The following is a 25450-nucleotide window of genomic DNA, read 5'->3' on the forward strand; positions in this document are numbered from 1 at the left end:
TAGGCTATAGCAGTGAGCAAGGGATTGGGAACCAGGCTGAGTACTTCACCTGGCTCATCAAGACTTCTCTGGGCTGCTGATGCCCATCTTCCTGCTAACCTTAGCGTGCCTACTGCTTGTGCTGTGCACAGCTACAGCACTGCACATGTACATACTTGGTATGAGCTACCGACGGATTGCTCCCATCAGGTGTGATGGCGTTCTTGCTGGCACTGCATGGTGTGGCTAGAGCAGGGTACACTTTAAACTCTAAAGGATAGAGGGTAAAAAAGAATCCTCACAGGTTTCCAAAGATACAGCTCCCCCCTCCTTTCACCAGTAAAAGGCCCCAGGCTTTTTGCTCCAGAGAATACAAAATAAAAAGCATTTTAATAGTTTCAGCGGCTCAAAGACAACCACCATGATGTGTCTACACCAAGCTGGAGTGAGAAAAGATGGGTTGTCATACAAAGTAAGCAGCCAGGGCTGACATCTTGTCCTTTGGCCGCCTGGGGTTGGGTTTTCCTGGAGGCCTCCGGCCCCGGGCACGCCCACGACCCTGCCTCCTCCCAGGACCACCTCGGTGCATGGGGTGGCAGGAGGCTGCATGCTTCAGCTCCACCAGCTCCTGGAAGACGGGGTCGCAGAAGATGCAGCCTGTGTGCTGTGTCTCGTTGCCAGGAAGTGGAGACTTGACTTTGTTGAAGTCTACATCGAGCAAGGCGGCCTCGCAGGTGTGGCAGGTGTCGGCTGATACCCGCACTCGGTGAGCATTTTCAAAGCAGTGTGCCACCACATTGCATGTATTGCAGGCCACCTTCCACTTGGGCCCGGAGGTGGGGTCCAGAACCAGGACTCCATTCTCACACTCCACACACTGGCCAATGCCCAGCATGCTCAGTGAGTGCTGGCAGGTAGGGTGTGTGCATTCATTGCAGCCCATGCCTGAAGGGAGAAGAGTCCAGTAACTTAAACCTGCCCTGGCTCCCTCATCTCTGGCTCCTCTCAGTGTCGGACGGCTGGATCCTTGTTCTAGAACAAAGCAGCACTCTTAACCTGCTTTGGGGGCATCTTGTTCATACTGGCCTGGGTTCTAAGTATTATCAATCTAGTTTCTGCCTATTTAAAAATGTTCAGTTGTCAATGCTGAGGATTCCAGCGAACCCCTAAATCCTCATTTTGCTTCTGAAGCTTATACTAATGACTATTCTAGTTTGCCCTCCAATCACCTGGTACTTATCTGCTGCTCTCTAAGCCACTTGTGGGGAGGAAGAGAGCCTTATTATCCTGGCAGTATGAATGCAGACTGAGACCCTGAGGATTCCTTATAAAAGCCATGGCTAAGAAAGGTGCTGGCTCCCAGTCTGAGACAGGGGATGGTACCACTGGAGAGTGGATAAGTGCGCTGGACAGTGAGCCCCTCTGGTGGCATGCTCTGCTTAGTCTGGATACATGCTCTCTTATATTCCAGCAAAGAGTGCTAACGAAGACAACAGTAGTGTCTGAGAGCCTAGGGGGCTTTGTTTGTCAGGTGTCATTATCTGAGGCTGCCTGTCTCTTACTTAGCCCAGGCTCTGGGGCAGAGTTTGCTCCCTGCCCAGATCCTAAGTGAACAAGCCGCTTGCTCAATTATGACCCAGGCTTACCCAGGTCAGACAGGCTGGCCAGTGCCAGAGCTGTGGCACAAGTATCTCCTGACCCAGTACTAGAGAGTATAAATAAGGAAGGATGGGTAAGGGACCCATGGGAGTCTGGTAAGTATGAAGCTGGGAACAGCCATGGGCCATACTCACCTTTCTTCATGTCTCGGAAGGGTGGGTGGTTATAGCAGTAGGGACAGAGTGGGTAGCTCTTGCCCCGGGAGCCTGAGGACCACAGGACCAGTTCAAAGTCATCCAATGGGCACCGCAGCTCCTTGTAGAGCTTGATGGTACCATTCTGGGGGAGGGTGTAGGTCTCGTCACAGTGGGAGCAGTGTAGGCGGCTGGGCTTGGCCTATGGGATGGAACAGTAAGAAGGGAGGAGTGCTGCTGGGTCTGACTCTTTTCCCTATGTCCTCCACTTCACAACACTGGATAGGTAATGTGGAATACCTAACACATATACCGATTGTACAGTTCAGTGCCAGGCAAGGACCTCTTAACTACTGGAGTGAGCCCCGTGACATACCTCCTCTTTCCTAACTCCCCCACAAAGGCATGGATTCTAAAGACCCAGCAAAGGGCTGGTGGATAGTTCATCAGATAAAGGTGCTGGATGTTAAGCCTGAGTTTAATCCTAGTTCAATTCTAGAAGCCATTTGATGGAAGGAGAGAACTGACTCCTACAAGTCGTCCTCTGACCTTCACGTGGGTTGTGGAATGCATGTACATGTGTACACACACACACACACACACCCTAAATGTAAAGCTCCTCAGAAGGTTAACGATATTCATGAGAGCAAGAGAAATGATGGCAGTGGGTGGTGGTGGCGTGCGCATGTCTTTAACCCCAGCACTCGGGAGGCAGAGGCAGGTGGATCTGTGAGTTTGAGGCCAGCCTGGTCTACAGAGCAAGTACCAAAACAGCCAGGGCTACACAAGGAAACCCCGTCTCAGGGAAAGAGAAATGGTGGCAAGAGTGAATGGTCACTGTGTATATAGCCTGTGGTTTATGTTGTGCTGGTGCTGATTCAGGTCTTTTAATCATTCTGTGTGGCAAGTGAGACAGTGAACATTATTTCTGCATGATTAATGACAAAGCAGAGGCTTAAGGTGATGCCTGTGCAGGAATACTGCAGGCAGAAGTGGCTATAGTCCTTCAAGCCGCACATACCTGGATATACTTCATAAATCGATGGCACTTCCCACAACGTGAGAGGGGCTTGCCTGTGGCAGCCAGGGGTGAAAAGGATACCTCCATCAACTCGTCCATGCCTGAGAACAAACAGCACAGGAGTAATGTCTCTCCCGGTCTTTGGCAGCCCTCCTCCAACAGGTGAGTTGGTGGAACTAGGTAAACTACAGCGGGCCTCTCTAGGCCAGCAAACACGGTCAATGGTCCAAGTGTGACTGTCTGTCAGTGACAGACTATGGAGCTGCAGCTCTGTACATCCCTGATGTAGCGACAACAGCTAATGAGACATTACTGCTGTGCCCTGCTGGACCTTAGAGCCCAGATCTGGCAGTGAGACTCAGGAGGCTCTGTCCTATTGGAATGGCTGCCATGAGGGGCAGGGAAGAGGCAAGACTTACCAGCAATAGAATCAACAAAGTAGTGGAACTTTCTCTTGAAGATATCCAGGGTGTGGCCCAGGACCTGGTGGTAGTCAGCTTTGCCCTGGGCAATCAGGTTCAACTGCTTCTCCACTGCACTGCGGATGGTGGGGAGTACCAGCTCTGCATCTATAAGCCAGTGAGTGGATGCTGCTGTGGGCATTGGCACCTGGGACCTGCCACCGCAACAGGCAGGCAAGACCTGCTGTCTTGCTTGACCCAGTTTTCCTGGGTTCCCCTTGGACTGTTTGTCTACAGAGTTAGAAGGCATCAAGGGCAGCTCCTATTGCCATCAGATTTTTCTGTGCAGAATGACCAGGTCTGTGTTACATTCTTCCATTTCCCAAAGAACTGGGGGCACACTTTAGTGGGCAGAGATGGTGAAGAACACAGGTTTGGTTTGCAGAAGAACCCTCTATTGGACCCATTATAATCTGTTCATTCATCAAATTCCCACTGCAAAGATGTCGTAGGGACTGGGGAAATGGATGAGGAAGGAGTACAGGGCCACTAGCAGAGCCACAGAACAGCAAGGAGCCTAGATGCCCAGCAGGTCATAGGTAGTGGGTAGAGAGACTCACCAATCTTGTAGTAACCATGTACCAGGACGATGCCAAGGTTGGTGGGCTTGAGCCGGCGGCCACTTTCCACAGTGACATAGTTGCGCTGGCAGATGTTGTTGATGTGCACAGGGATACTGGCATCAGTCCCTAGAATGCACAGCATGGCTCTGGGTATTCCTCAGCCTGCCCCAACAAGGTGCTCTGGACTATGCACTCTAGTTTCATCCACCTGTCAGAGGAACCCTGTTTTTCGGACCCTCCCAGACATCCATGGAAGGAGCATCATGTCACAAACTGAAGTTTATTTTGCTCACTGAGTCCAGGCTGCTGTCTCCTGTATGGCTGCCAGAAGCCATGACGCAGAAAGGTTCCCAAGACAGAGCAGGCTGTCTCTGAACTGTGCTGGCACAGCTGTGGACCCCAGGACATCCTTCACTGGTGTTTTGTAGTTAGAAGACAGAGTCAAAGGACATTTCCTGAAACCATTAAATACAATCTGGCCTTTTCCACCTGGCTGTGGCACATATGCCCTCTAGATGTCAGGGTCCAGCTTCTCCCAGAGAGTTCATAAAGCTATTGCTGAACCAGGTGGTTTTATTAACTTCCTCTCCCTCACCTTCTCCCTTTCTCTGGGCCCTTCACAACACCCAAGGCATGTTTCCTACTCCAGGGATGCAGCTTCTTTCACCTTGCAGAAGTTTCTTGATAGAGAGGTGGAAGGTGAGGCATTCTGCTGCTGCTGGGCAGAGGATGTGAAAATGGAACTTAACATGACTGCACTCTTATCTTTCCATGGGTACCGTGACCAAGTTTCACAGGGAATATACTGGCACTGGGGGTTAAGGAGCCTTCAGAGGCTCCATGGCTCCTAGCCAAGGGTAGGAATTGGCCACAATCATGGCAGTTTGCCCCTGCAAGAGTTCCTGGATGGCTGTTATAGTCAGATCCTTTTTTTCTTAAAAAACAAAACAAAACAAAACAAACAAAACAAAAGACAAGAATCTCACTCCACAGCCTAGGCTACCTTTGAACTTGTGGCACTCTTTCTCAGCTTCCTAAGTGCTAAGATTACAGATGAGTCAGTATGCCCAGGTAGGTAAGCCTTTTCGTCCATGGACCTTGTTCAACAGCACTGCCTCACTCACTTTCCTGTTCAGAAGTTCACACAAGAACTCTGTTCACTGTCCCAAACTGAAGTGTATTTGGTCCTTGGGTCCAGAACAGTCTCACATGTGGGTATTAGAAGTCAAGGATGTGGAAAAGGTTCTTAGCCTTTGGCTATGCCATCAATGGGAACTCGCTGCAGGCTGAGCTTACTCTCAGGTTACTTCAGGCACCAAGTCCCTGGGGAGAAGCAGACCCAGACCAGAATTCTAGGGTAAGCCTGCCCAGTTAGTTGTGTGTTTTGGGGATGCTGCTGATCTCTTCCAGGAATCCTGGGCTAACCTTGAGTCTGGTGGGCACTTGTCAGTGTGTACCGGTCCCATGGTGCACAAGGCTGTACCACAGTCTTCATATGGAAGGCCTTGTAAACAGCTTTACTCAAGAGTTAGCCTGGAGCCATGGGTCATACACTGGGCACCTGTGACCACATGCTGAGCCAGATGCATATGGATTACGGACAGGCTTACTAGCATCACCTCTTGGCCCAGGCCCTGGGAATGGAAACCCTAGATCTGGGTACCCACCGATACCGTGCTTCTCCATGAGTGTGATGAGCTCAGCCTCAGTCAGATAGTCTGGTGGGCTCGTCTGCTTTTCTAGCATCTTCACCTCACCCACAGTGAAGGTGTCACCTTTCTGGCATGTAGGCAGACTTTCTTCCAGGGGCACGCTCTGCCAAGGCATGATCTCTGTGAAGCCTAGAGAGATACCACTGCCATTTGAGGTCCCCACTTGGGCCTCCCACCAGGGATCCCATGTGTCTGTGCAGATGAGAAGAAGGGGACCCCAGGGCCTGCCATTTTACCTGGGGAGATAACTGTCTTTCCCGAGCATGTAAATTTTTCAGGCCCGATTCTGAAGGAGATAGTGCTCTGTAGATACTTGCAGTCCTGGCTGACTGTGGCAATGAAGTGTCTGGTGATATACTCGTAGAGTCGCCATGCATCACCCCCTGTGAAGACAGGGTGTTACCAGGTGTGCTGGACTAATAAACAGGGTCTTGGCATGGATACCAAGGATGTATCATATTTATGATGTCAGGGATTGAATGTAGGGCCATAAGCACATATTAGGCAAAAGCCATATCTTAAGTCCTATTCCCAGCCTCCAAGTCTGAACGAGGTAAATCCAGCAAAGGAAGCTGCCTCTGCTGCCTGGGTGACCCACTTACGATGTTTCCAGTAGACTGCTCTCTCTTCTCTACAGGCATTGTTTTGGGACAGAGTCATCAGAACAGCCTTAGGCTAGGTAGGAGGTACAGTCTACCTTAGAGCTCTGCTACTCTGCCCCATTCTCTAACACAAGGCTGTCGGTATACTGGCCTCTCCCCAGGCAGCTACAATCACTTCACTAAGCCAGTGACAGGCTGAGGAAGAGCCGTATTGACTAAAGGCCTGGCCCTGTCCACTGGTGCCATGTGCCTGCAGCAGCTTGCCCTTCACACCCTGGAAGCTTGAGTGTGAGAACATTGGGAAGAGAAGTACCCAATACCTAATTCAGCCTCTGTAGCTGACTTCATAGGTGTGATGGGAGGATGGTCGCCAGCATCATGGCCTTTCCGTGGGCGGTTGATGCCTTCTGCTAACAACTGCTTTACCTAAGGGACGGAAGGCAAAGCAGAGTCAAGTCGGGCTGACTGCTTCCCACTGGTCTTGGATTTGGTCAAAGCCTGTCTAGAGGCCACATCTAATGGGCTATGCAGGGCAAGGCCCACTCCACTCACCAAGTCTGCCCAGTAAGGGTGGTTGGCTTGCTGTCGCAGAGAGCCCTTCAGGTCAAAGTTCTCGGGATAGTGGGTGGTTTCTGTCCGTGGGTAGCTGATGTAGCCCTGTGTGTATAACCTCTCAGCTATTTGCATGGCATGCTGTGGTCCCATACCTGTCAACAAACAGGAGGCTCAGAGGTCTGCAAGGTGGTCAGGAGCTCACCCACAGGCTTGGGCATTCTTGTTTTCCCCCGACCAGGCCAGCACCTTCTAAGAGGGCAAAGAGCTCTTAGTGGGTATTGCCAGTGCTCAGAGGTAATGGTTGGGTGGGTACTTGGGACATAGTCTGTCTGCAAAGGTGGGCCCAATGGGAAACACTGCTCACTGCTCCATGGTACCAATTTACAGTGCTCATAGTGGCGCTGATGACACAGTCTGAACTAGGCCTCTGGGTAGTTGAACACACCTCAGTTCTGCGCCCCTAGGCTTCTGTACTCTAAGAGAGCTTGTCCTACTGCCCTCTAACCTGGGAGCTCTGCAAAGACAGTGCTTTAGGATACAACTGTCAAAGACCACCCATTTTTCAACCTAACTCTTATGATAGCTATGGAAGCAGTGCTTACAGAAGTCCTATTCTAGGACTTATGGAGAAAGGAAACTCACATTGAGACTCAAGATCCCATCCCCAAAGCTTCAAACATCATAGCATGAGAGGTGCTTGGTGTGGGTTAAGATACTGGCTCCACCCTATGCTGGTCTAGAGATGTCTTTGGGGAGCTTTAGGGAAATGCTTCTACGTACCCAGAGCTGAGCTGGCCACACGCAGCATCTCCACTGTGTTTAGGGCAAGTGGTCTCTGCTTGGCCTTTTCTTTCCTGCTGGTAGCCTCCACCTGAGGGACAGGACAGATGGAGGAACATTTGGCAAGATGAAGAAGCCGTAACAGAATTAAAATGTGTGGACAAAGGTCTGAACTAATTAATTTGGTCTTTCTGTTTCTGAAATTCACTTTCCCCAGTAGTCTGACAACTGAACTGAGTATTTAGATCAAGAAAGCAAGAGGGGAGGGGGAATAAGAAACACACATTCTGTTTTCCTTGAAGGAAGAAGAAAATGAGGAGGAATAGGGAAGAACTGAGAACTGGGGAAGGGGCTGCAGATGTAAATCCCTCCGAGGTCAGCATAGGCCCAGGCCCAGAGTAGCTTGTGGGGTGTGGTAGGGAAATAGATGCTGCTGGATCTTTGTGAGTGCTGTCAACTGGGCCCCTAGCATTGCAAAACCTTCCTATTTTTTAAAGGAAGCTGCAAGTCATCATTTCTATGCTAAATCTTCCATTTGCTCAATGATAACCATTTTGAAATTATCTATGGGCCACGTTTGTCTGGTGAGCTATTACTTCTCACTATGGGGTAGCATACCCATAGAAATGTTGACTCTTTGTTTTGTCTACTGCAAAAATAATCCAAACAAAGCAGCCAGTCTCTTGCCTTTACCAATCTCACACAGACTGGACAGGGTAACACATTCTGGATTCCAGACAACAAATATGGGTGCTAACACTGAGGATATCTGTGTGCATGTGGCCTGAGGTTAGGGTTCCTGAGGGTGGGTCCTGACATCACCACCATGGAACAGCAGAGCCTGAGCAACATGGCATCAAAAGAAGGCTTGAGAAAAGCAATTAGAATGTGACCGGAGGAGACCTGAAGCGGCTCAGTGATGATCAGCTGTGGGGCTATAGGACCTGCTCCAGCCTGTGCAGTCTTTGTGAGTAGCACTATCTTCCTAAGCACCAAGAAGCAGAGCCCTCTGATATAAAAAAGCCCCGAGTAAGAAATACTACCACTCAAGTGTGAAAACTGACTGAATATGAGATCTCAGACCTATATCCTTCTAGATGTGCGGCCTCAGGCAAGTTCACCAATGTGTATAAAGGTCTGTCTGCAGCTGGTAGCTTTGGATACTGTAGAAAAGAAACATCTGTGTGGAACGGAGTGCGGGAAGAGAGAGCAGATGTGGACAGCACCTGAGGTAGTACTTCACAGCTGCTGCACTGGCAGAAGAATGTTCGGAATGTACGTGTGAGTAACCGCTCATCTGTCCAGAAGCCATCTGCACTTTACAAAAGGCAGAGAGGCATGGCCCAGCGTCACAATGATTCCTCTGACCACAGGTTTCTAGGGCCTGCCCATTCAGGACCAATGTGACAGATGTGGACAGAGAAAGAATACCTGAGCTTCTTTCTCTGACTTTGTCATGTTTAAAAACATCTGCGCAATTTCCCGGTCGAACACTCTAACACGGTCCCAGTCCAAAAGGAGAGATTCCTCTTTATTGGTATGAACCTGTAGGAGACAAAAGGAAAGCACACTGCAGGGAAGAAAACCAAGGCAGAGGAGGCTGGTTTTGTCCACAGACAAAATGGTCTAGCTCTGATGTCTCGTTGTTGGACTGTGGATCCAAAGCTGATACCCCACTCTTCTCATCCACTGAGCACCAGACAGTCCTATTGAGGTGGACCCTTAACAGAGCTGTGCCTCTCACGCCATTCCTGTCTATCAAGGCCTGCCTGCCCAAAGTGCCTTCCCATCCCCCCCACAGTCCCCAGCCCTGGAGGTAACCAGAACTCTGTACTGCTTTAAACCTCTGTTATGCTTTAGGAGGTTTTTATGTAAAAAGGCTCTAAAAACCAATAAAGTTTGAAAGCACACAGTCTTCATTCTATGCTTGGACTTCCCTACTGCAGACACTGGCTGAATGGCTGACCTCACCTCGCACCCCCAGAGGGAACTCACTCCTACTTATCTGAATTTAATGCATCCAGGTTCAGTTCAGCCTACTGTCCCCATGAAAGCTGGCGCCTCTTCCTCCTGGGCACCGGGACCAAAAACTGTTTGATACTGTAACCCACACTTGTGCACTCAGCCTGGAGTTAATGAAGTGCTGATGCTGACCAGGAAAACTCCCAGAGTCCACACCCCAAACCTACAACACAACAGAAGTTGAAGGGAGCAGAACCTTGGCCTGTAGCACCCAGTAGGTCTCTGGTTTGAAGGACTGGATTTTATCATGTCTTTCCACACAGAATCCCAGGGTAGGAGTCTGACACGGCCCAAAGGAGATGAGAGAGCTGTCTAAATCTCCGTATTTTCCCTGGAAATACTTTGTTTGGAACCTACGGGGTTGGGGAAGAGAGAAAAATGGTGGATCAGTAATTCATTCTAGACAAATCCTAAGCAAACCTAGCTTGTGGATCTGGGGGTACATGCAGAGAGGTCACACAAGGAGGATGCTCTTCTCTTTGAAGACAGCAAAAGTGACAGCAGAAAGTCATCAAAGAACAGGATGTTCATTCTGTGTGCACAGGATGGGGCGAGGACAGAATGCACACAAACAAATAATCTGCTTCTGAAGTTGTGGCCTATATGATATGCACCTGATAAATATGCAATTTTATTAAGTTTTTTTTTAAAAAAGGTATCTCTGGTAGGTTATGCAGGCTCTGAAGGCCCTAGGCAAGGCAGTACCCTGGCTCAAGGGGCATTATGTGCACGTGGCAGGAAACAGCACCTAGTGAAAGCACAGCCGATGCGTAAGTCTAATTCCTGGCGGGCATCCACTGAGAGTGCCTCATTGTGGTCTGGCTCACCCAGGCGAGTCATGGCATTACAGATGTCTGTGTCAGTGATGGAACTGAACCTGGCCCGGAACACTGTCTTCTCACCACTGTGGGCATTATTCATGACAGGCAGAATGGCATCAAGGACCTGGGAGGAAGAATACTGGCTGTGGTTAATTTCTACATTCCTGTCTTTCACTCTTTGGCACCACTGCAGGGCTAGCCCCCTTCCAGGGCTAATCTTTCCCCATCCATCCTAGGTCCCTCTACATCCCTTTGTCCTTCTAGACAACTCAGCCTCCCCACAAATCCCTTACCACGTGGCTGACTCTCCTTCTGGTTGCATACACTTCCAGATAAGATATCCACCCGCCCCGTTAGCCCAGTTCCTTTCTTAGTGTTGTCCCACAGCCACTACCCTCTTTCACTTCCAAACCAACCAGTGAGTGCCAGTGCCAAACACATAAAGGACCTCACACTCTGAACCCCTTCCCTTTTCTGGAAGTAGGGAGTGCTTGGATGGATAGGCAAAAATTTTTTTATATCTATCTATCTATCTATCTATCTATCTATCTATCTATCTATCTATCTATCATCTATCTATCTATCTATCTATCTATCTATCTATCTATCTATCTATCTATCTATCATGTATACAACATTCCTTCCATGTATGCTTTCATGCCAGAAGAGGGCGCCAGATCTCATTATAGATGGCTGTGAGCCACCATGTGGTTGCTGGGAATTGAACTCAGAACCTCTGGAAGAGCAGTTAGTGCTCTTAACCTCTGAGCCATCTCTCCAGCCCAGATAGGCAGAATTTTTACATGACAGGAGAAAAGACAAGGAAAAGAGAAAATGTGTAAGAATAGGAAGGTTACCGTAAACCTTATGTGTGTGTGGGAGCTATATGGCCCTGGAATTGAGGCTTAGGCTATACAGAAGGAGGAAGGCCACCAGAGAAGCTGGGGCATGCAATGACATCATTAAGGGAAAACAGGACTCTCAAGCAGCTATTGTTTCTAGCCCCAGAGGGCGTACTCCTGTGAGGTGGATAGGGAAAGAAGAGAAGCAGGTATCTGAGAAGGGACAGTAGAGAATTAAGTTTGCTAAGAGAGCTATATGAGAATGCTGGGTACCCTGAATTCCTGTTTTACTGGAACCATCTCCTGCCCTTGGGTGTCAGTTCCCAGGGAGGGCTGGAACATAAGGACATCGAGATGACCTGTATGGAGCCACAGCCCGAGGGCACTAGCAGGAATAGTGGGTGCAGCCAGCAGTGTTAAAGTGTCATGACAGAGGGCACACGGAAACCTCACCAGCCTCCCTACAGGCAGGGCTCCCAAGGACAAGCAGGGCAGAGGACATGTGAAGGTGGGAGGTGAGACCTGGGGCTGGAGTGATGGCTCCTTGGTTAAGAGCACTTGCTCTTGCAGAGGACTCAGGTTTGCAACCATGGGTAACTTGAGTTCAGGGGAACGTGATACTCTTTACTGATTTCTGAGGGCATCAGACATGTACACAGTACACATACACACATCTAGACAAAACACTTATATGTATTAGGAGATTGCCAAGAAGATTAACGACAGCAACTGAAGGTCTGATACAGGCATGGAGCTAGGCAAACACTGAAAACTATGAAACTTGTACCTGCCCAGAATGGAGCTTAAAATATATATAATGGTGACAATAATAATAACAACAAGTTATTATTATTGGTATGTGTATGTGTTTATGTTCCATGGTGTGAGTCTAGAGGTCAGAGGAAAACTTTCATGAGTTGGCTTTCTCTTACTACGTGGGGCTCTGGGAACTGAATTCAGGTTGTCAGACTTGGTAGCAAGCAAGGAACCATCTAGTTTATGAATTAAAAAAATAATTATTTATTTCACTTTATGTGTATGTATGTATGTGCTCCATGTGATGCTTGGCACCTTGGGAGGTCAGAAAGAGGGCATCAGATGCTCTAGAACTGGGAGTTATAGATGGTAAATCTGGGTCCTTTGTAAGAGCAGCTCTTAACCATCCAGCCATCTCTCCAGCCTTAGGTCTATGCATTTTAAAGTAGCTACAGATTTTCTGAAACAGAGAGTGGGAGAAGACTTTTGTTTTAAAAGCCACTATACTCCCCACGCTAGCCTCAGGAATAGTGACAAACTCAGGTCAGGAACGGTGAGGAAAAGGTCTAAAGGGAACCAGAGTGCTCCCTACACTCACCTCAAAGCAAATATTCTCGCCTTCCTTGTCACAGTCCAGCCACAGCACGACGTAGTCACAGCCTCTGCCCTCCACCTGTCACGAAGCACACATTGACAAGCATCTCTGTAACATTCCCCTTCAGGGACAGGAGATGAAGCCAGGTACTGAGCTTCCAGTTGGAGGACCAAGCCTGGGCTGAGCAAGAAGCTGTCTGAAGTAAGGCTATCTTAGAACTCAGAAAAGATTTTGGTTCAGAACTATCATATTGTTAAATCAAAATATTATAATTACAATATGATCGATCCTTCTGTGATAGGAATGAATACATTGGCAAGGACTTTGGTTTATTGATATAAATTTAAGGTCAATTTTGTTATACGTATATTTCTACTCTTATTTAAGGTATTATGTTTATACAGTTCATTTAAAAATGTAATGTATAATTAAAAAATATGGATTAATAGTCATTTATAATAGTCAAACTTGTAGTCATTTAGTTAGGTTTTCTAGATGTACAGAGATATATTTCAGTAAGATAATCTTCAACACTTCAAAGACCTACAGAATACGGCATTTAAAAGGTTTTAAGAACTTAAGACTTTTCTCGACAGTGAGACATGTCTGCTTCTGGCAGTGCCAATTACTTCAGGAGGTATCAAAGAGGCTCCTTACAAGTTTGCTAGCCATTTGGGTAAGAAACTGCTCTTGCCTGGACTGCTGGATGGTATGCTGTACAAACTGGACATGCAGGACCCACAGAAAAAAGACTGCTGAACTTGCCTAAAGGTAAGACAGTCCTTCAGGGTTCCTGCTTCATGAAAGAGGCTTCCAGACATTCTGCAGGACATAAACTGCCAATATAGGTGAAGCAATCTTTCAAATTTCCTGCTTCATGGAAAAGTCTGCCAGATACTATGGGCCTGTAGGCTCAAGATGAATGCCCCAATGTTACAAAAGAACTTCAGATGATTGTCCAGGCAGCGAGATGTCTCTGTTAATTTTAAACTTTGGAAGTTGCTTACAATGCATTTCCTGTTTACTTGGGTAATATTATGTCCTTCTGGGGTCTTTGATGGAGTTGAAGACAGATAGTTATAATTACAGTTTTCTTTGGTTGTGATGGAAGATGAATTAGATATAGAACTTTAAACTTACAAAGACAGGATAGAGTATCTTTCTTAATTTGCCAAATGGAAATGAACTTAATATTGTACTATAATTCTTGCTTGATAACTGTTTTGTTATATGTAATTTTACTATGTTAAAGTTAAAAACCTTCCTTTTTACTTAGACAATAAAGGGGAGATGATGTGGGTTCCCCTCTGTATGGTGTGAATATGTCTTATTACCATTGGTTAATAAAGGCTTTGGCCTATGGCAGGGCAGAATATAGGTAGTTAAGAAGGCAGAGTCAGGCAGTCACCATGTAGCTGCCAGAAAAGAAAGACACTAGAACCTTACTGGTAAGCCACAGCCTCTTGGCGGTACACAAATTAATAGAAATGGGTTAATTAAAGATGTAAGAGTTAGTTAATAAGAACCCTGAGCTAATGGGCCAAAGAGTATGTAATTAATATTAAGCCTCAGACTGGTTATTTTCTAAGCAGGCAGTGGAGAAAACGTGATCCAGGGGCACCAATGGACAGAGAATATTTGTAGCAACATTTCTGTGTGTGATGTGGTGTATGTGCAAGGCTGTGCAGGTGCATAAACCTGCTGGCAGAGGACAGAGTAGCCGGGCGGTGGTGGCGCACGCCTTTAATCCCAGCACTCGGGAGGCAGAGGCAGGCGGATCTCTGTGAGTTCGAGGCCAGCCTGGTCTACAAAGGGAGTTCCAGGACAGGCTCCAAAGCTACAGAGAAACCCTGTCTCGAAAAACAAAAAAAAAAAAAAAACAAAAAACAGAGGACAGAGTAGGTTTCTGGGTATTTTGTTCTACCATTTTGTCTTATCCCCTTAAGACAAGGTTTCTTGCTGACCCTGGAGGTGTGTGGTTGGCCAGCAAACCTCAGTAATCCTTCTGCCTCTGCACTCCATAGCACTCACCATGGGTGCTGGGATCCAAACTCAGGTTCTCATGTTTGTGCAGCAAGTGTTTTTACCCACTGAGCCCCTATGATAGATATTTAAAAATACTTACTTTTATTATGTGGTCACAAAACATATGTGCTCCACAATTTTCAGAGGGAAATAAAGGATTAAAGTGGTTTTATTGAAGGTTTTATTTTTAATATTATTCAAACATATATATATAATATACTTTGATTATATTCAACCCCATTATTTTTTCTTTTTCTTTTTTTTCCCCCATTATTTTTTCTTGTCCACTTTCCCTGACCCTCTTTTTCTCCTACAATATGACCTTAATGTCCCGACCTAAATAAACATTCAATGAGCTGAAATATTAATAGTGGTTGTTTTGGATCATGTGGTCATACTTTTTTCTTCTTTAAATTTATCTTTACTTTTTAGTTTTTTAAAAAGTAGTGTCTACATATTTATTTACTTATTTTTAAAAGATTTATTTATTTATTATGTGCAGTGTTGTGTCTGCATATATTCCTGCAAGCCAGAAGAGGGCAGCAGATCTCATTACAGATGGTTGTGAGCTACCATGTGGTTGCTGTGAACTCAGATCTTTTGAAGAGCAGTGAGTGTTCTTAACCTCTGAGTCATCTCTCTAGCCCATACATATTTATTTTAAATTTGGGAAAACCCGTTAGCTGAGCCATTATAAAAGCTCTCCAAAACTGGTCACAAGGATGTCTGGGACAGGGAATCAGGCATAGATAGTGGGGCAGCACAGAGTACTCACAGAAAGGGCAGAAAGATGGGTCCAGGGCTGCCACCAAGAAGCCCTGGGTACTAAGATGTAGATGAGGACACAAATAATGGTTCAACAAGACAGCTGTTGGCACCTATGATATAGGGAGCTGGGAGGGGCCTCCTTGGTGAGCTTTTACTCCCTCACATACCTGCAGGAACTTGACCATGTTCAGCTTGGGGTTAGCTTCCTTTTTCTCTGTTGGAGCTTGGCTGAACAGCTCCGCAGGATCCACCTTATCCCACTTGTTGTACTTTCCTGTAAACCATACCCATGAAGACACTGAATCACACTTCACAGTTCACAAAGGTCAGCCTCTGCAGTTGTCGCAACCCTAGTTACAAGGTAGAGCACATCATGCAGAGATGGGTATGGGTACTTTACCCAGTGGCTAACCCACTTCATGATCTGTTGGAAACAGGCTCTAACTGGATCCTGGAGAGTGCTGTACAGTGCTCCTTTCAATAGGACAGGGACAGGAGGGCAACAGTCATCTTACCCAGAAAATCCAGGGTCATCACATGACCACAGACAGATGTCATCTTGAAGTGGACGGGCTGGCCAGCGAAGGTTCCTGTGTACTTGTGCACTGAACATGCCCCATTCAGCCCTTTGTGTGAGGACATGTTCCCTGGTGAGGAAAGCACACAGACAGCTGTGAGGTTGAGCTGCAGATGCTGTGGGTCCCTGAGCCTCCATGCTGAGTCTCAGAGGACAAGAGTCCTCCTTCCCTAAAGTGGTCACTGGTAACTTTCCGCAGCCCACTTGTAGTTAACTAGGTCCTGGGTGACTTAACAGTGCTCAGGGACAAAGGAATTTATGAAAATTTAACAGTGACTCACACCAGAGTCCTATATTGGCTGGACTAGAGGCAGAGACTCTTGGATTCTCACTGCATTTGTTTTCTTTTTTCAATTTGAGTTCTACTTCATGTATTTAGATTTTAAGGTTACCAGAAACCTCGTAACTGTCATACCCTATAATATGTTTCCTCAGCTGAATACTCCTGGTACTCGGAGATGAGATGATGTCTTCAGTACCTCTCTGGACCTTTGGATGCATTCTCAGCTTAAGTAGGGGCTCTTTCTCCTCCAACTGTTGGTAAAAGGGAGGTCAAAGTGGATGTCTGCCATTGCTGGGTACTCACCCAGGATCCAAGAGCTCTTCCTATTTAGAGGGAAACAAGCCCCTACGTATGGCCTCAATTGCAGAGTGGATCCTGATGGGAAAATCTTCCTCTAACCGTAACTACCTCAAGAGTCTAATAGGCAGTAGTGAGTATTTAGTGGTGCAAAATTCAAGACTTAGTCTCATCTACCTCCTTCCAGGACTGCTTCTTGTGCTTATGAGCACTGCCCCTTACTGGTCCAGCATGCTGATGAACACTGCCTCCTTTACTTCACTGTTTTTCCTGCAGGCTTCAGCCCTGGTATTGCACATGTGGATACAGCACATCATAGGAGATTTGCTACTGAGGTGTTTCCTAAAACCTGTCAATCCCAGCCGAACCTTCCAGCTGGGAGAGGTACACTTTTGGAAAAAGAAATGCCCCCAAAAGCACAAATGACTGTGCTCACAGATTAAAACAATCACGCAGCCTAATATTTTTTTCTTTTCTTACCTCGGGAGAGGATTTTGGCAATGGACTGTGCCAGGGATGGCTTTTCTGCTACCATGAGCACGGTCTTCATTCCTGCTTCTGGCTGTCAGGGCCCACAAACTGTAGCACCCACACCCAAGACAACAGCAGTAAAAGAGCTTAGAAATGTCTCCTCTGTAGCTCCACACGGCTGCCGTGCTGACTCCTGAAGGGAAGAGAAGACAGTACATTTACCCCATCCCTCCAGGCCTCAGGGAACTCTGTGAAGAGGGCAGGAAGACGGTATAGGCTAGAAGGAGTGAAGTGTTGTGGAAAGCCTTCTTCCAGAAAGCAAGGACTAAGTGCAGTTGCTGAGAGGAGAAACATTTCCTTCAGTGGTGTAGTGTCCAGGACCCTGTAAATAACCTAATCAAACTTACTGAGTCACACACACACAAAGATGATATGAAAGAAGAAGGGAATCACAGAGAATGGGGCACAAAGGGCAATCAGTCATGAATGTAATACAAATACATTATATTCATGTATGAAAATGTCATGCTGAAACTCACTAGTAGGTATAATTAACATTTGCTAAATGACTGGGTTGGCAAGACGGCTAAGTGGGTAGAATAAGGAAAGTCACTTTTCTGTCTTACGTTGGTACTGGAGATGGAACTGAGGGCCACCAATATGCTAAGCAAATATTTTACCGCTCAGTTGTACCCCAGTCCTAAGGAAACTAAATTAATGAAAGCTGGGGGCAAGAAGAAGAAAATCTGGGGAAACTAGACAAAATCTGGCCTACAACCAACTGCTCAGGCCAAAGCAAGTGGGAGTCTGGCTTTATGCAGGGGAAGCAAAAGTGACACTATATTTTTACGTCAAGTTTGGTGGAAAGATGCTGGGAACTACAGACCTAGACTCATAGGCTAGGGCAGGATATGGATATCCAAGTCCCTGGACTTGGGATACCTGTCCGAGAACTCATATCTTATATGGCAGAGGAATGACTAATTTCTAGGTTGAGAAATGTACTTTATCTGGCTAGGTATTGGCTGCCCAGGGATATATCTTACTCAATGCAGATGGCCAGGCCAGGGCCCCTTATGCCCTATGAAACCTATCATATGGCCTGAGACCCACTAACTGCACAGTGCAGTCCCCATCAGAACACAGCAAGCTCTTCCTAAGTAGCCTCACATCTACCTTACTACCCTATTATTTTGCAGGTCACACTCTACAATCAAATTACAATTTCACGCAATGGGGGGAAAACCTATTTGGACTAGAAGAACAGGGTTCCCCAAGGAAAGGGAAATAGCATACATTGTAATGGAGATGCGAAGAGGAAACTAGGAGGATTAAATAGGGAAGGGACTAGAAGGATAAAGGAAGGAAAATGAGGAGGGCAGCTAATACTAAAGCCATTTGAGAAACCACATGGAAACTTACTCCTGCAGAAGCTTCCTAAAATAGAATCAAATGAAAGGAATCAGAAAGGAATTGCTGAATAACAGAGGAGACCATACCCCAACTAGACACCTTATGCCACCAGGTAAAACCTTCAGTGCTAGGAATGAGTTACATCATGCTGAGTGAGCCTACGGGCCCCCTAGAAATCCCAATCTTAGCAGGCTGTTGTCAAGGCTACTGGTTGCTCTCCGCAGCCCAGTGCTAAGTTCTATTACCGAGAACACTTAGGAATGCCATCAAACGTGGAGAAGCAGAGCTTGTTCCAAACTAGAGGTTTCACCCTACTGACTAGCGTTTATAGTATTGCAAAGTACTCTGCATGCCACCAGAGAAGAAAGGTAATTATCATCTCTCCCAGCTACAATCTTCGCCACCTACACAGACTTGCAAGTTATATTGGTACCACAGTGGCACGAATGCTATGGGAGTAACTAACTACTTCCTGACTGGCAAAGGCATAATTAGTTTTCTCCAACAGAGTCTCAATGTGTATATTAACCATACCTCAGGGCAGGCACTATGCCCAGGAGTAGTTGGCCAACCCAAAATGAACTGAATAGGATTTTTGTAGTCTTTTTGTCTCATTTTGCTTTGTTTTGGCATTCTTTTTGTCTTATTGATCTTTCCCTTGTTTGATTTTCACTTGTATTTTTTTTTTTTTTTTGTGTGTGTGTGTGTGTGCTTTGCTTTTTTTTTTAAGCGGGGAGAAGAATACAAAGTTGAGTGCATAGAGAGGTGGTGAGAAATTGGAGGAGGGGAAAACATGATCAAAATATATTGTATGAAAAAGTAAAAATCTTTTTTTTTCATTAAAAATGTCTTAAAAAAATAAAACAAAAAACCATATTTGGGCACTCAGAAGGCAGAGGTGAGAGGATCAATAGTTTAAGGTCCCTGGCTACACAGAAAACTCCAGGTCAGCCTGGACTACACGAGACTCTATCTCAAAATAGCAAAACCAAAAAACATCCATTTAGAGCCTCTGCCTGTGCTCCCTGGCTGAAATGTTCTACCATTCTGAAAAACACTGTTTGGTGACCCTCTTCTTTTTGGCTTATTTTTGGGGCAGGGCATGGAGCTGTACTGAGCCTCAGAGTTCTACTAACACTGCGTACCAGAGTCAAGGCTCTCCTCTCACACCCACTGCCCTTGGCCAGGCTTCTGTCTTAACTAGCTCACATCACACTGCACTATGGCCAGTGATCCCTTGCAAGAGGTCATGCAAACTTCTTATTTGGACCACTGCTGCCCCCTGCTGTTGTTTTCTGAAAGAGGCCTGATGGTAGAGCAGGAAAAAAGACAATAAACACAAAAACCCTACCAAACCAAAACCACAACAAACCAACCAAAATAAAATGAAGTGTGTGTGTGTGTGTGTGAGTGATTTGCATTTCTTACTTTCAAGATTTCTTTTGTTATGTGTATAAATGTTTTGTCTATATGTGTCTGGGCATCATATGCATGCAGGGTCTGTGGAGGCCAGAAGAGGGTGTTGATTCCCTGGAAATGGAGTTACAGATGGCTGTCAGCTACCACATGGGTGCTGGATACTCAACCTGGGTCCTCTGCCAGAGCAACAGATGCTCTTAACTGCTAAGTCATCTCTCCAGCTCCTCTTTTCTTTGTTGTGTTGGGGTTTGAACCCAGGGCTTCATGCAATCCAGGCCGTAACATGAACCCTACCTTTAGTTTCCCTTCCTTTTTGATCTACAGACATACAGCATTATTATTTTGAGATAGAGTTTCATTCTGTATTCCAGGTTGGCCTTGAACTGGCTAGCCAAGGGCATGGAGAAGAGGCTGGGGAGGGTGTTCAGGCAGTCTGGGGCTCAGACAGGAAGCAAAGAAGGTAGTACTGCTAGATCAGGAGAGGGCAGAGGTTAAGAGGCATGATCAAGATGGCAACCTGATTCTAGGAGGGGAAGGAAAGGGTGCTGGAAGGAGCTACAACACTGTGTTAGTACTAAGGTGGGAATGAAGTCAGAGGGAGCAACTCTTGGTTTTCAGGATACTGAGTCAGGAATATGGATAGGCTCAGACAATGAACACTAATCTGAGGAGGGACCACAGAAACAAGAGGTAAGTGCTAGCAAGACTGTTCATGTGGACAGCGAGCTCTGAGAGGTAGAACCAGAAGAGACATCTATGAGAAAACACTACTGGGGAATTCTCTGCAGCATTATCATTCAAAGTAAAAGAGCAGAACCAACCTAGTAGTCAACAGGGAACTGGTTACAAAAAAGAATGCCATGTAAATACCTCAGAACACCCGGGGGTCACCAAGATGAGTTACATAGGGAACCTTAAGCAATTAACCCAAATAGAAAGAAAGCATTGCTATCAGTGATCAAACACATCTATGTGTACACATGCTCCTGACAAAAGGCAGATGCATCTGCATACAACTTGGAAGCAGTTGCCTGGGGAGGGTGTGAAGGTCTGGGAGTGGTGGTAGCTCTAGCTTGTCACAATCCCTTCTGTTTTATTTAAAAATTTGGTGCCATGGATGTGTGACTGATGGAAGAGAACAAAGACAATGGATTTTAGAATACTGAGGGCTACAAAGAGCACTGTTCAGAAACAATGGAGAAGTCAACAAACACTCCTCCACTAAAGGGGTTTCTTTCTACTAAAGGGGTTTCTGCTACTCTTTACGATGTACGGAAGTAGCCTAAGTCAAGGTTAGCCTGGACTGTCAGTTCTTGCTGAGAGCTACAAAGAAATTTTGCCCCAAATAAAAACTTGAATGTTTCCCCTAAATATACAATCTCAGGGGAAAAGAGCCAAGCTCTTAAAAAAAATACTTGTTCTGACTTCCTGACTCATTTCCCCCTAAAAACCATACTCGGGCACCATAGGTCTGTCTCTATATGGATTGTGTGTCAGTTACTGATATATATTTGGTTTTTCAAGACAGGGTTTCTCTATAGCATTGGAGCCTGTCCTGGAACTAGCTCTTGTAGACTAGGCTGTCCTCAAACTCACAGAGATCCTCCAGCCTCTGCCTTCCGAGTGTTGAGGTTTAGGGTGTGCACCTCCACTGCCTTGCTTACTGCTGTATCTCTGGGACTGAGTGCACAAGGCCCGTTTGTTGGAGCAATTAATGGATGGAACAGCCATGTTTCTGATGCTCATTCTGGGCAAGTTTTGGCTTAACCACAGTCAGAGGCCTAGAAGTGAAATTTAAAGGAGACATGGGGTCTTCTTTTCTCTCATACAGAGATGTCAGAAGCCAGAAAGGAAAACTGGAAGCAGGAGGAGACTGTTCTATGAAGGATTTTTGAGTTTCCTGTCTCTTCTAAAGAAAGGAGAGGCACTGGATAGCCCTGCCAGGGTTGCTGGGATGGGGGCAGTCGTCATATTGCTCTATAATGGGAAGGTGAGTCACACTAGAGCTCTAAGATTTTATCCTGCTGCCTCTGAGAATATCTCTGTTGCACTGCCCTGTAGCACTTACTAAGCCGGATGTGGACTCTATCAGGTGCTTGTCTTAGAGCCCCTAGAACATAAGTAAGTTCTGGGAGAACAGGGACTTTTCTTTGCTCACTCTAATGGGAAGAAGTAGATGGTGAGCAGACCCCGTTGAATGAATGTCTGAATACAAGAGAAAAAATTATCTGTAATGCAAATAAAATGCTTTAGGGCCTTAAAATTAAAAAAACCAAAACCCAAACAAGAAAACCAAAGCCAAAACTGAAAACAAAAACTTACTTTAGGCAGGTCATGGTAGGAGGCAAAGGCAAGCAGATCTTAGTGTGTTTGAGGCCAGTCTGGCCCATACAGTGAGTTCCAGGCCAGACAGGACTACATAGTGAGGCCTCGGCACATAAAACAAGAGCAGCAGGGCACTTTAACCATAGGGGGCTGCAGACACTTCTGTCCTACGTGCTCTTCTTCCGTCTCTACCTCCCCTCTGCAGCCCAAGATTCTAGGTTACTGAACAAACTGTCAAGGCCCTTCAGACACAAACATTCTGCCTTAGCAGGGATTATGTCTTTTGTCCAGGAAAAGGAATATAATTGGAATTATACATACATATATACACATACACATTATATACATCCAGAAAAGGAACACTTCCCTTTCCCCAGACCAGATTCTATCTTTTAAAAAGATCTCTGCAGATGTAACTGTGATTCTCTACTAAGGCACATCTTCCATTTCAAAATGGAAACCAATGAGAAAGCCGAACCTGATGGCTGACAAGCATCACTTACATCGCACTCACGTCTGACTCAGTAACACGTCTGTTCACTTAAGTTCTTGCCTTTTGTGTATGTGGAGAGAGGGCACTGAGACAGTGCCTTGTGTAGCCAAAGCTTGCCTCAGATTCACTATGTAGCCAAGGATGGCCTTTAATTCTCAATCTTTCTGCCTTTAACTCCCAGGTTTTGGGAAATACAGGTAGATGCCAAAATGTCTGCTAAGATTTTTTTCTATACGATCACTTAAATATATAAAATAGACTCTGTAATATGACACACCAAGTTCGATCTTGTTTCCCAATGCTCTGAGACTAGTTTGTCCTGTTCTGCTGTGAGGTAAGCAAGTGCTATTTAGGTGTTCACTGCAAAGAGAGAATAGCAAGGCAGCCTGTTATACTTTGCCAAATCTCACTGCCAATGCCACCATCACTGCATCCTTTTGGAAACAATGTAAATATGGGCATTTGCTCTCCAGCCAGTGTCTTATGAAGTAGCAGATTTCGTTTGAAGAGGAGGCCTGGAAGAGGTCAGCAAAGCATCGAAAGTCTGAGTATTTAACACTCCAGTGACGTTTAAAGATCTACAGACCCAGAAAAACAGCCTACCTCTTAAGCTCCTTTGTACTGAGTATGCTGCAGCTCTATCTACCAACATCTCTATAAAATAGGAGTTAAATTAAAAAAAAACATTTTTTATGTGTGTATACGTGTATGGGTGCACACATGTTGCAGGCTACAAGTGAAGGTCAGAGGGCAACTTTGGCATTCGGCTCTTTTCTTTTACCATGTTGGTTCCAGGGATTGAAATCGGGCTGCCAAGAACGCTGAGCCTTCTCAGCAGCTGAAGTTTTGAAGCCAGAGTAAACTGCAGTTCGCAACAATTCAGAACTAGTGAGAAGGAACCTTGGCAAGTTTTGTTTCTGTTTTTGCCTCTCCTACTATCAAACCCTGGATGTTCTGGCTTCTTAGGACCGGTTCCCAAAGGCGTGAGTGACAAACAGGTTCAGGGAGGTCACCGTCTTCCCTCTCACCTATGCTTATGTGCTGGCCCTCGATTCTAGTTCACGGGTTCACCCAAGTTTTCTCCAAGTCAGAGAACAGCTGCGGTCTCCAGACGGAGAGGCAAGCGAGTGAATCCTTCAGCTTAGAGGCGGCGCGCGGGCCTCTGCGGACGGCACGGCCTCCCAAGCCGGTTTCCCTACCCGTGAGTCGGGGGGAAACACCTCACCTCGGGGCCGCGGGGCGCTCGGTGGAGGAGCCACAGTCGCCCACTCCGCGCCGGCCCAGCATGGCCCAGAAGCCCCGCCGCGAGGGCGGGGTGCGGCGGCGAGAAAGCGGCGCCAGGCAGGGACCGTGCCCCGCGCCCCCGCCCGGGTCTGAGCTCCGCTATTATTCCGGAAATGCTTGAGGAAAGCGAGTGTCTTCCGCTTCCTCGCGCCTGCACCAGCCCACCGCTCACCCGCTGTGCCGCTTCACCGGGCTTCTCCGGTGGCCACTCACGCATCCACTTCCGGCTCTGTCCGCACGTGGCGTCCTCTCGTTTGTTCTCCGATGTCGACACTTCGGTGTCTGAAAGTTCCGAGGCTAGTGAGTTCCGGGTGCCCAGCTGTCTGCGTCCGGTTTGGTGCAGCTGTGGTTCCCAAAACCTCCACTATATCCCTTCTTCTCTCTGCATCCTGGGGGAGGGGGTGGGTGTCCACCAAAAATCACCCAGAGAAAGCAATAATGATGATTGTCATTATGGTTATGAAAACTGGCATGAAAACTGATGCTATTAATAATTAAAATAATTTAAAAATTACAGACAACAGGCTTCTTTCAGAGTTAGAAACTTTTGAGAGTCAAGGATGGGGCTCTACCAGGAATTCAGTTAGTAATCAGGAGGCTGAGGCCAGTCAGGACCTACACATTGAGTTTTATTCTAGCCTGGACTACAAGGTATACAAAACAACCCAAACAAAACACCACCTAAAATTTTGTAGACGGTATTATTTCTGTTAATATATCTGGAAGATGATGTATAAATTTTTGTTTTAGAGTATTAGGATCACAGAAGTTTTGAAATAGTTTTCATGACTTTATTAGCATATTGTTTTTAATAGCCTGGTGTAGTGACACATAACCTTTAATCCCAGCACTCGGAGGCAGAGGCAGGTGGATTTCTATGAGTTCAAGGCCAGCCTGGTCTACAGAGCTAGTTCTAGAACAGTCAGAGCTACACAGAGAAACCCTGTCTCAAAAAAACCAATGAGAAAGAGAGAGAGAGAGAGAGAGACAGAGACAGAGAGAGAGAGATAGAGAGAGAGACAGAGAGAGAGAGAGAGCCCCTGGTTTTAAACCTTCTCTCTGTAACTAAGCCATGGCCCTGGCAGTCCTAACAAGCTAGGGTTGGGCGCCCATCCTCAATACATCAGCGAAGGAGACAACTAAGGCTGCATGATAGCACAGCATGTAAAGACACCGACTGCCAAGCTGGCTTTGTGCACGCGACATAAATAAAAATAAAGAGATAAGTATTACTAAAAAGCAGAGAAAAGAGGTTTATTCAATGTGCTCACATGTGGTAGAGTAACAACTAATGAGGTCTAGTAACCCTCCCCACAAGTTCTTGGGGTCCTGAAATGAGACTTAGGTTTAAGTAGAGAGCAAGAAGTACGCTTAGCTACATTACTATATGGTCAAGGTTGTTTAAGTTTTAAACTTGGGATAAATGGCTGAGGTGCCTATTTAACATATCAAAGCGAACCTGGCCTCCAGGTTCTCCCAGCATCCCTCAGTCCCTACCCGCTGGCACACCTCTGCCTTCTACCCTGAACTCTCTAGGCCAGGGCTGGGCTGCCGTTGCCTCAGAGGCTCTTCCCTATATAATCCAGAATCTTT

General features: G+C 46.5%; 1 protein-coding gene across 5 annotated transcripts; it reads right to left on the reverse strand.

The window, feature by feature from the left end:
- Nucleotides 1-348: 348 nt before the first annotated feature.
- Top3b (DNA topoisomerase III beta) lies at nucleotides 349-24101 on the reverse strand. 5 transcript variants are annotated; one of them, XM_057765549.1, is made up of 18 exons: nucleotides 24030-24101; nucleotides 16933-17116; nucleotides 15811-15942; nucleotides 15463-15569; nucleotides 12506-12580; nucleotides 10237-10433; nucleotides 9685-9841; nucleotides 8898-9011; nucleotides 7467-7557; nucleotides 6684-6838; nucleotides 6452-6557; nucleotides 5766-5912; nucleotides 5485-5658; nucleotides 3815-3943; nucleotides 3213-3362; nucleotides 2794-2894; nucleotides 1773-1974; nucleotides 349-924 (listed from the first exon to the last, which is right to left on the reverse strand). In XM_057765549.1, the coding sequence occupies exons 2-18, from the start codon at nucleotides 17000-17002 to the stop codon at nucleotides 443-445; spliced, it is 2589 nt and encodes an 862-aa protein (XP_057621532.1). In that variant the 5' UTR covers nucleotides 17003-17116; nucleotides 24030-24101; the 3' UTR covers nucleotides 349-442. The 5 variants fall into 5 exon arrangements, with proteins under 5 accessions (XP_057621532.1, XP_057621530.1, XP_057621531.1 ...); XM_057765547.1 differs by having other exon boundaries at nucleotides 23799-24067; XM_057765548.1 differs by lacking the exon at nucleotides 24030-24101 and adding an exon at nucleotides 23602-23779.
- Nucleotides 24102-25450: the final 1349 nt, after the last annotated feature.

Source organism: Chionomys nivalis, chromosome 3, assembly GCF_950005125.1.
Source record: "Chionomys nivalis chromosome 3, mChiNiv1.1, whole genome shotgun sequence".
Taxonomy (NCBI): domain Eukaryota; kingdom Metazoa; phylum Chordata; class Mammalia; order Rodentia; family Cricetidae; genus Chionomys; species Chionomys nivalis.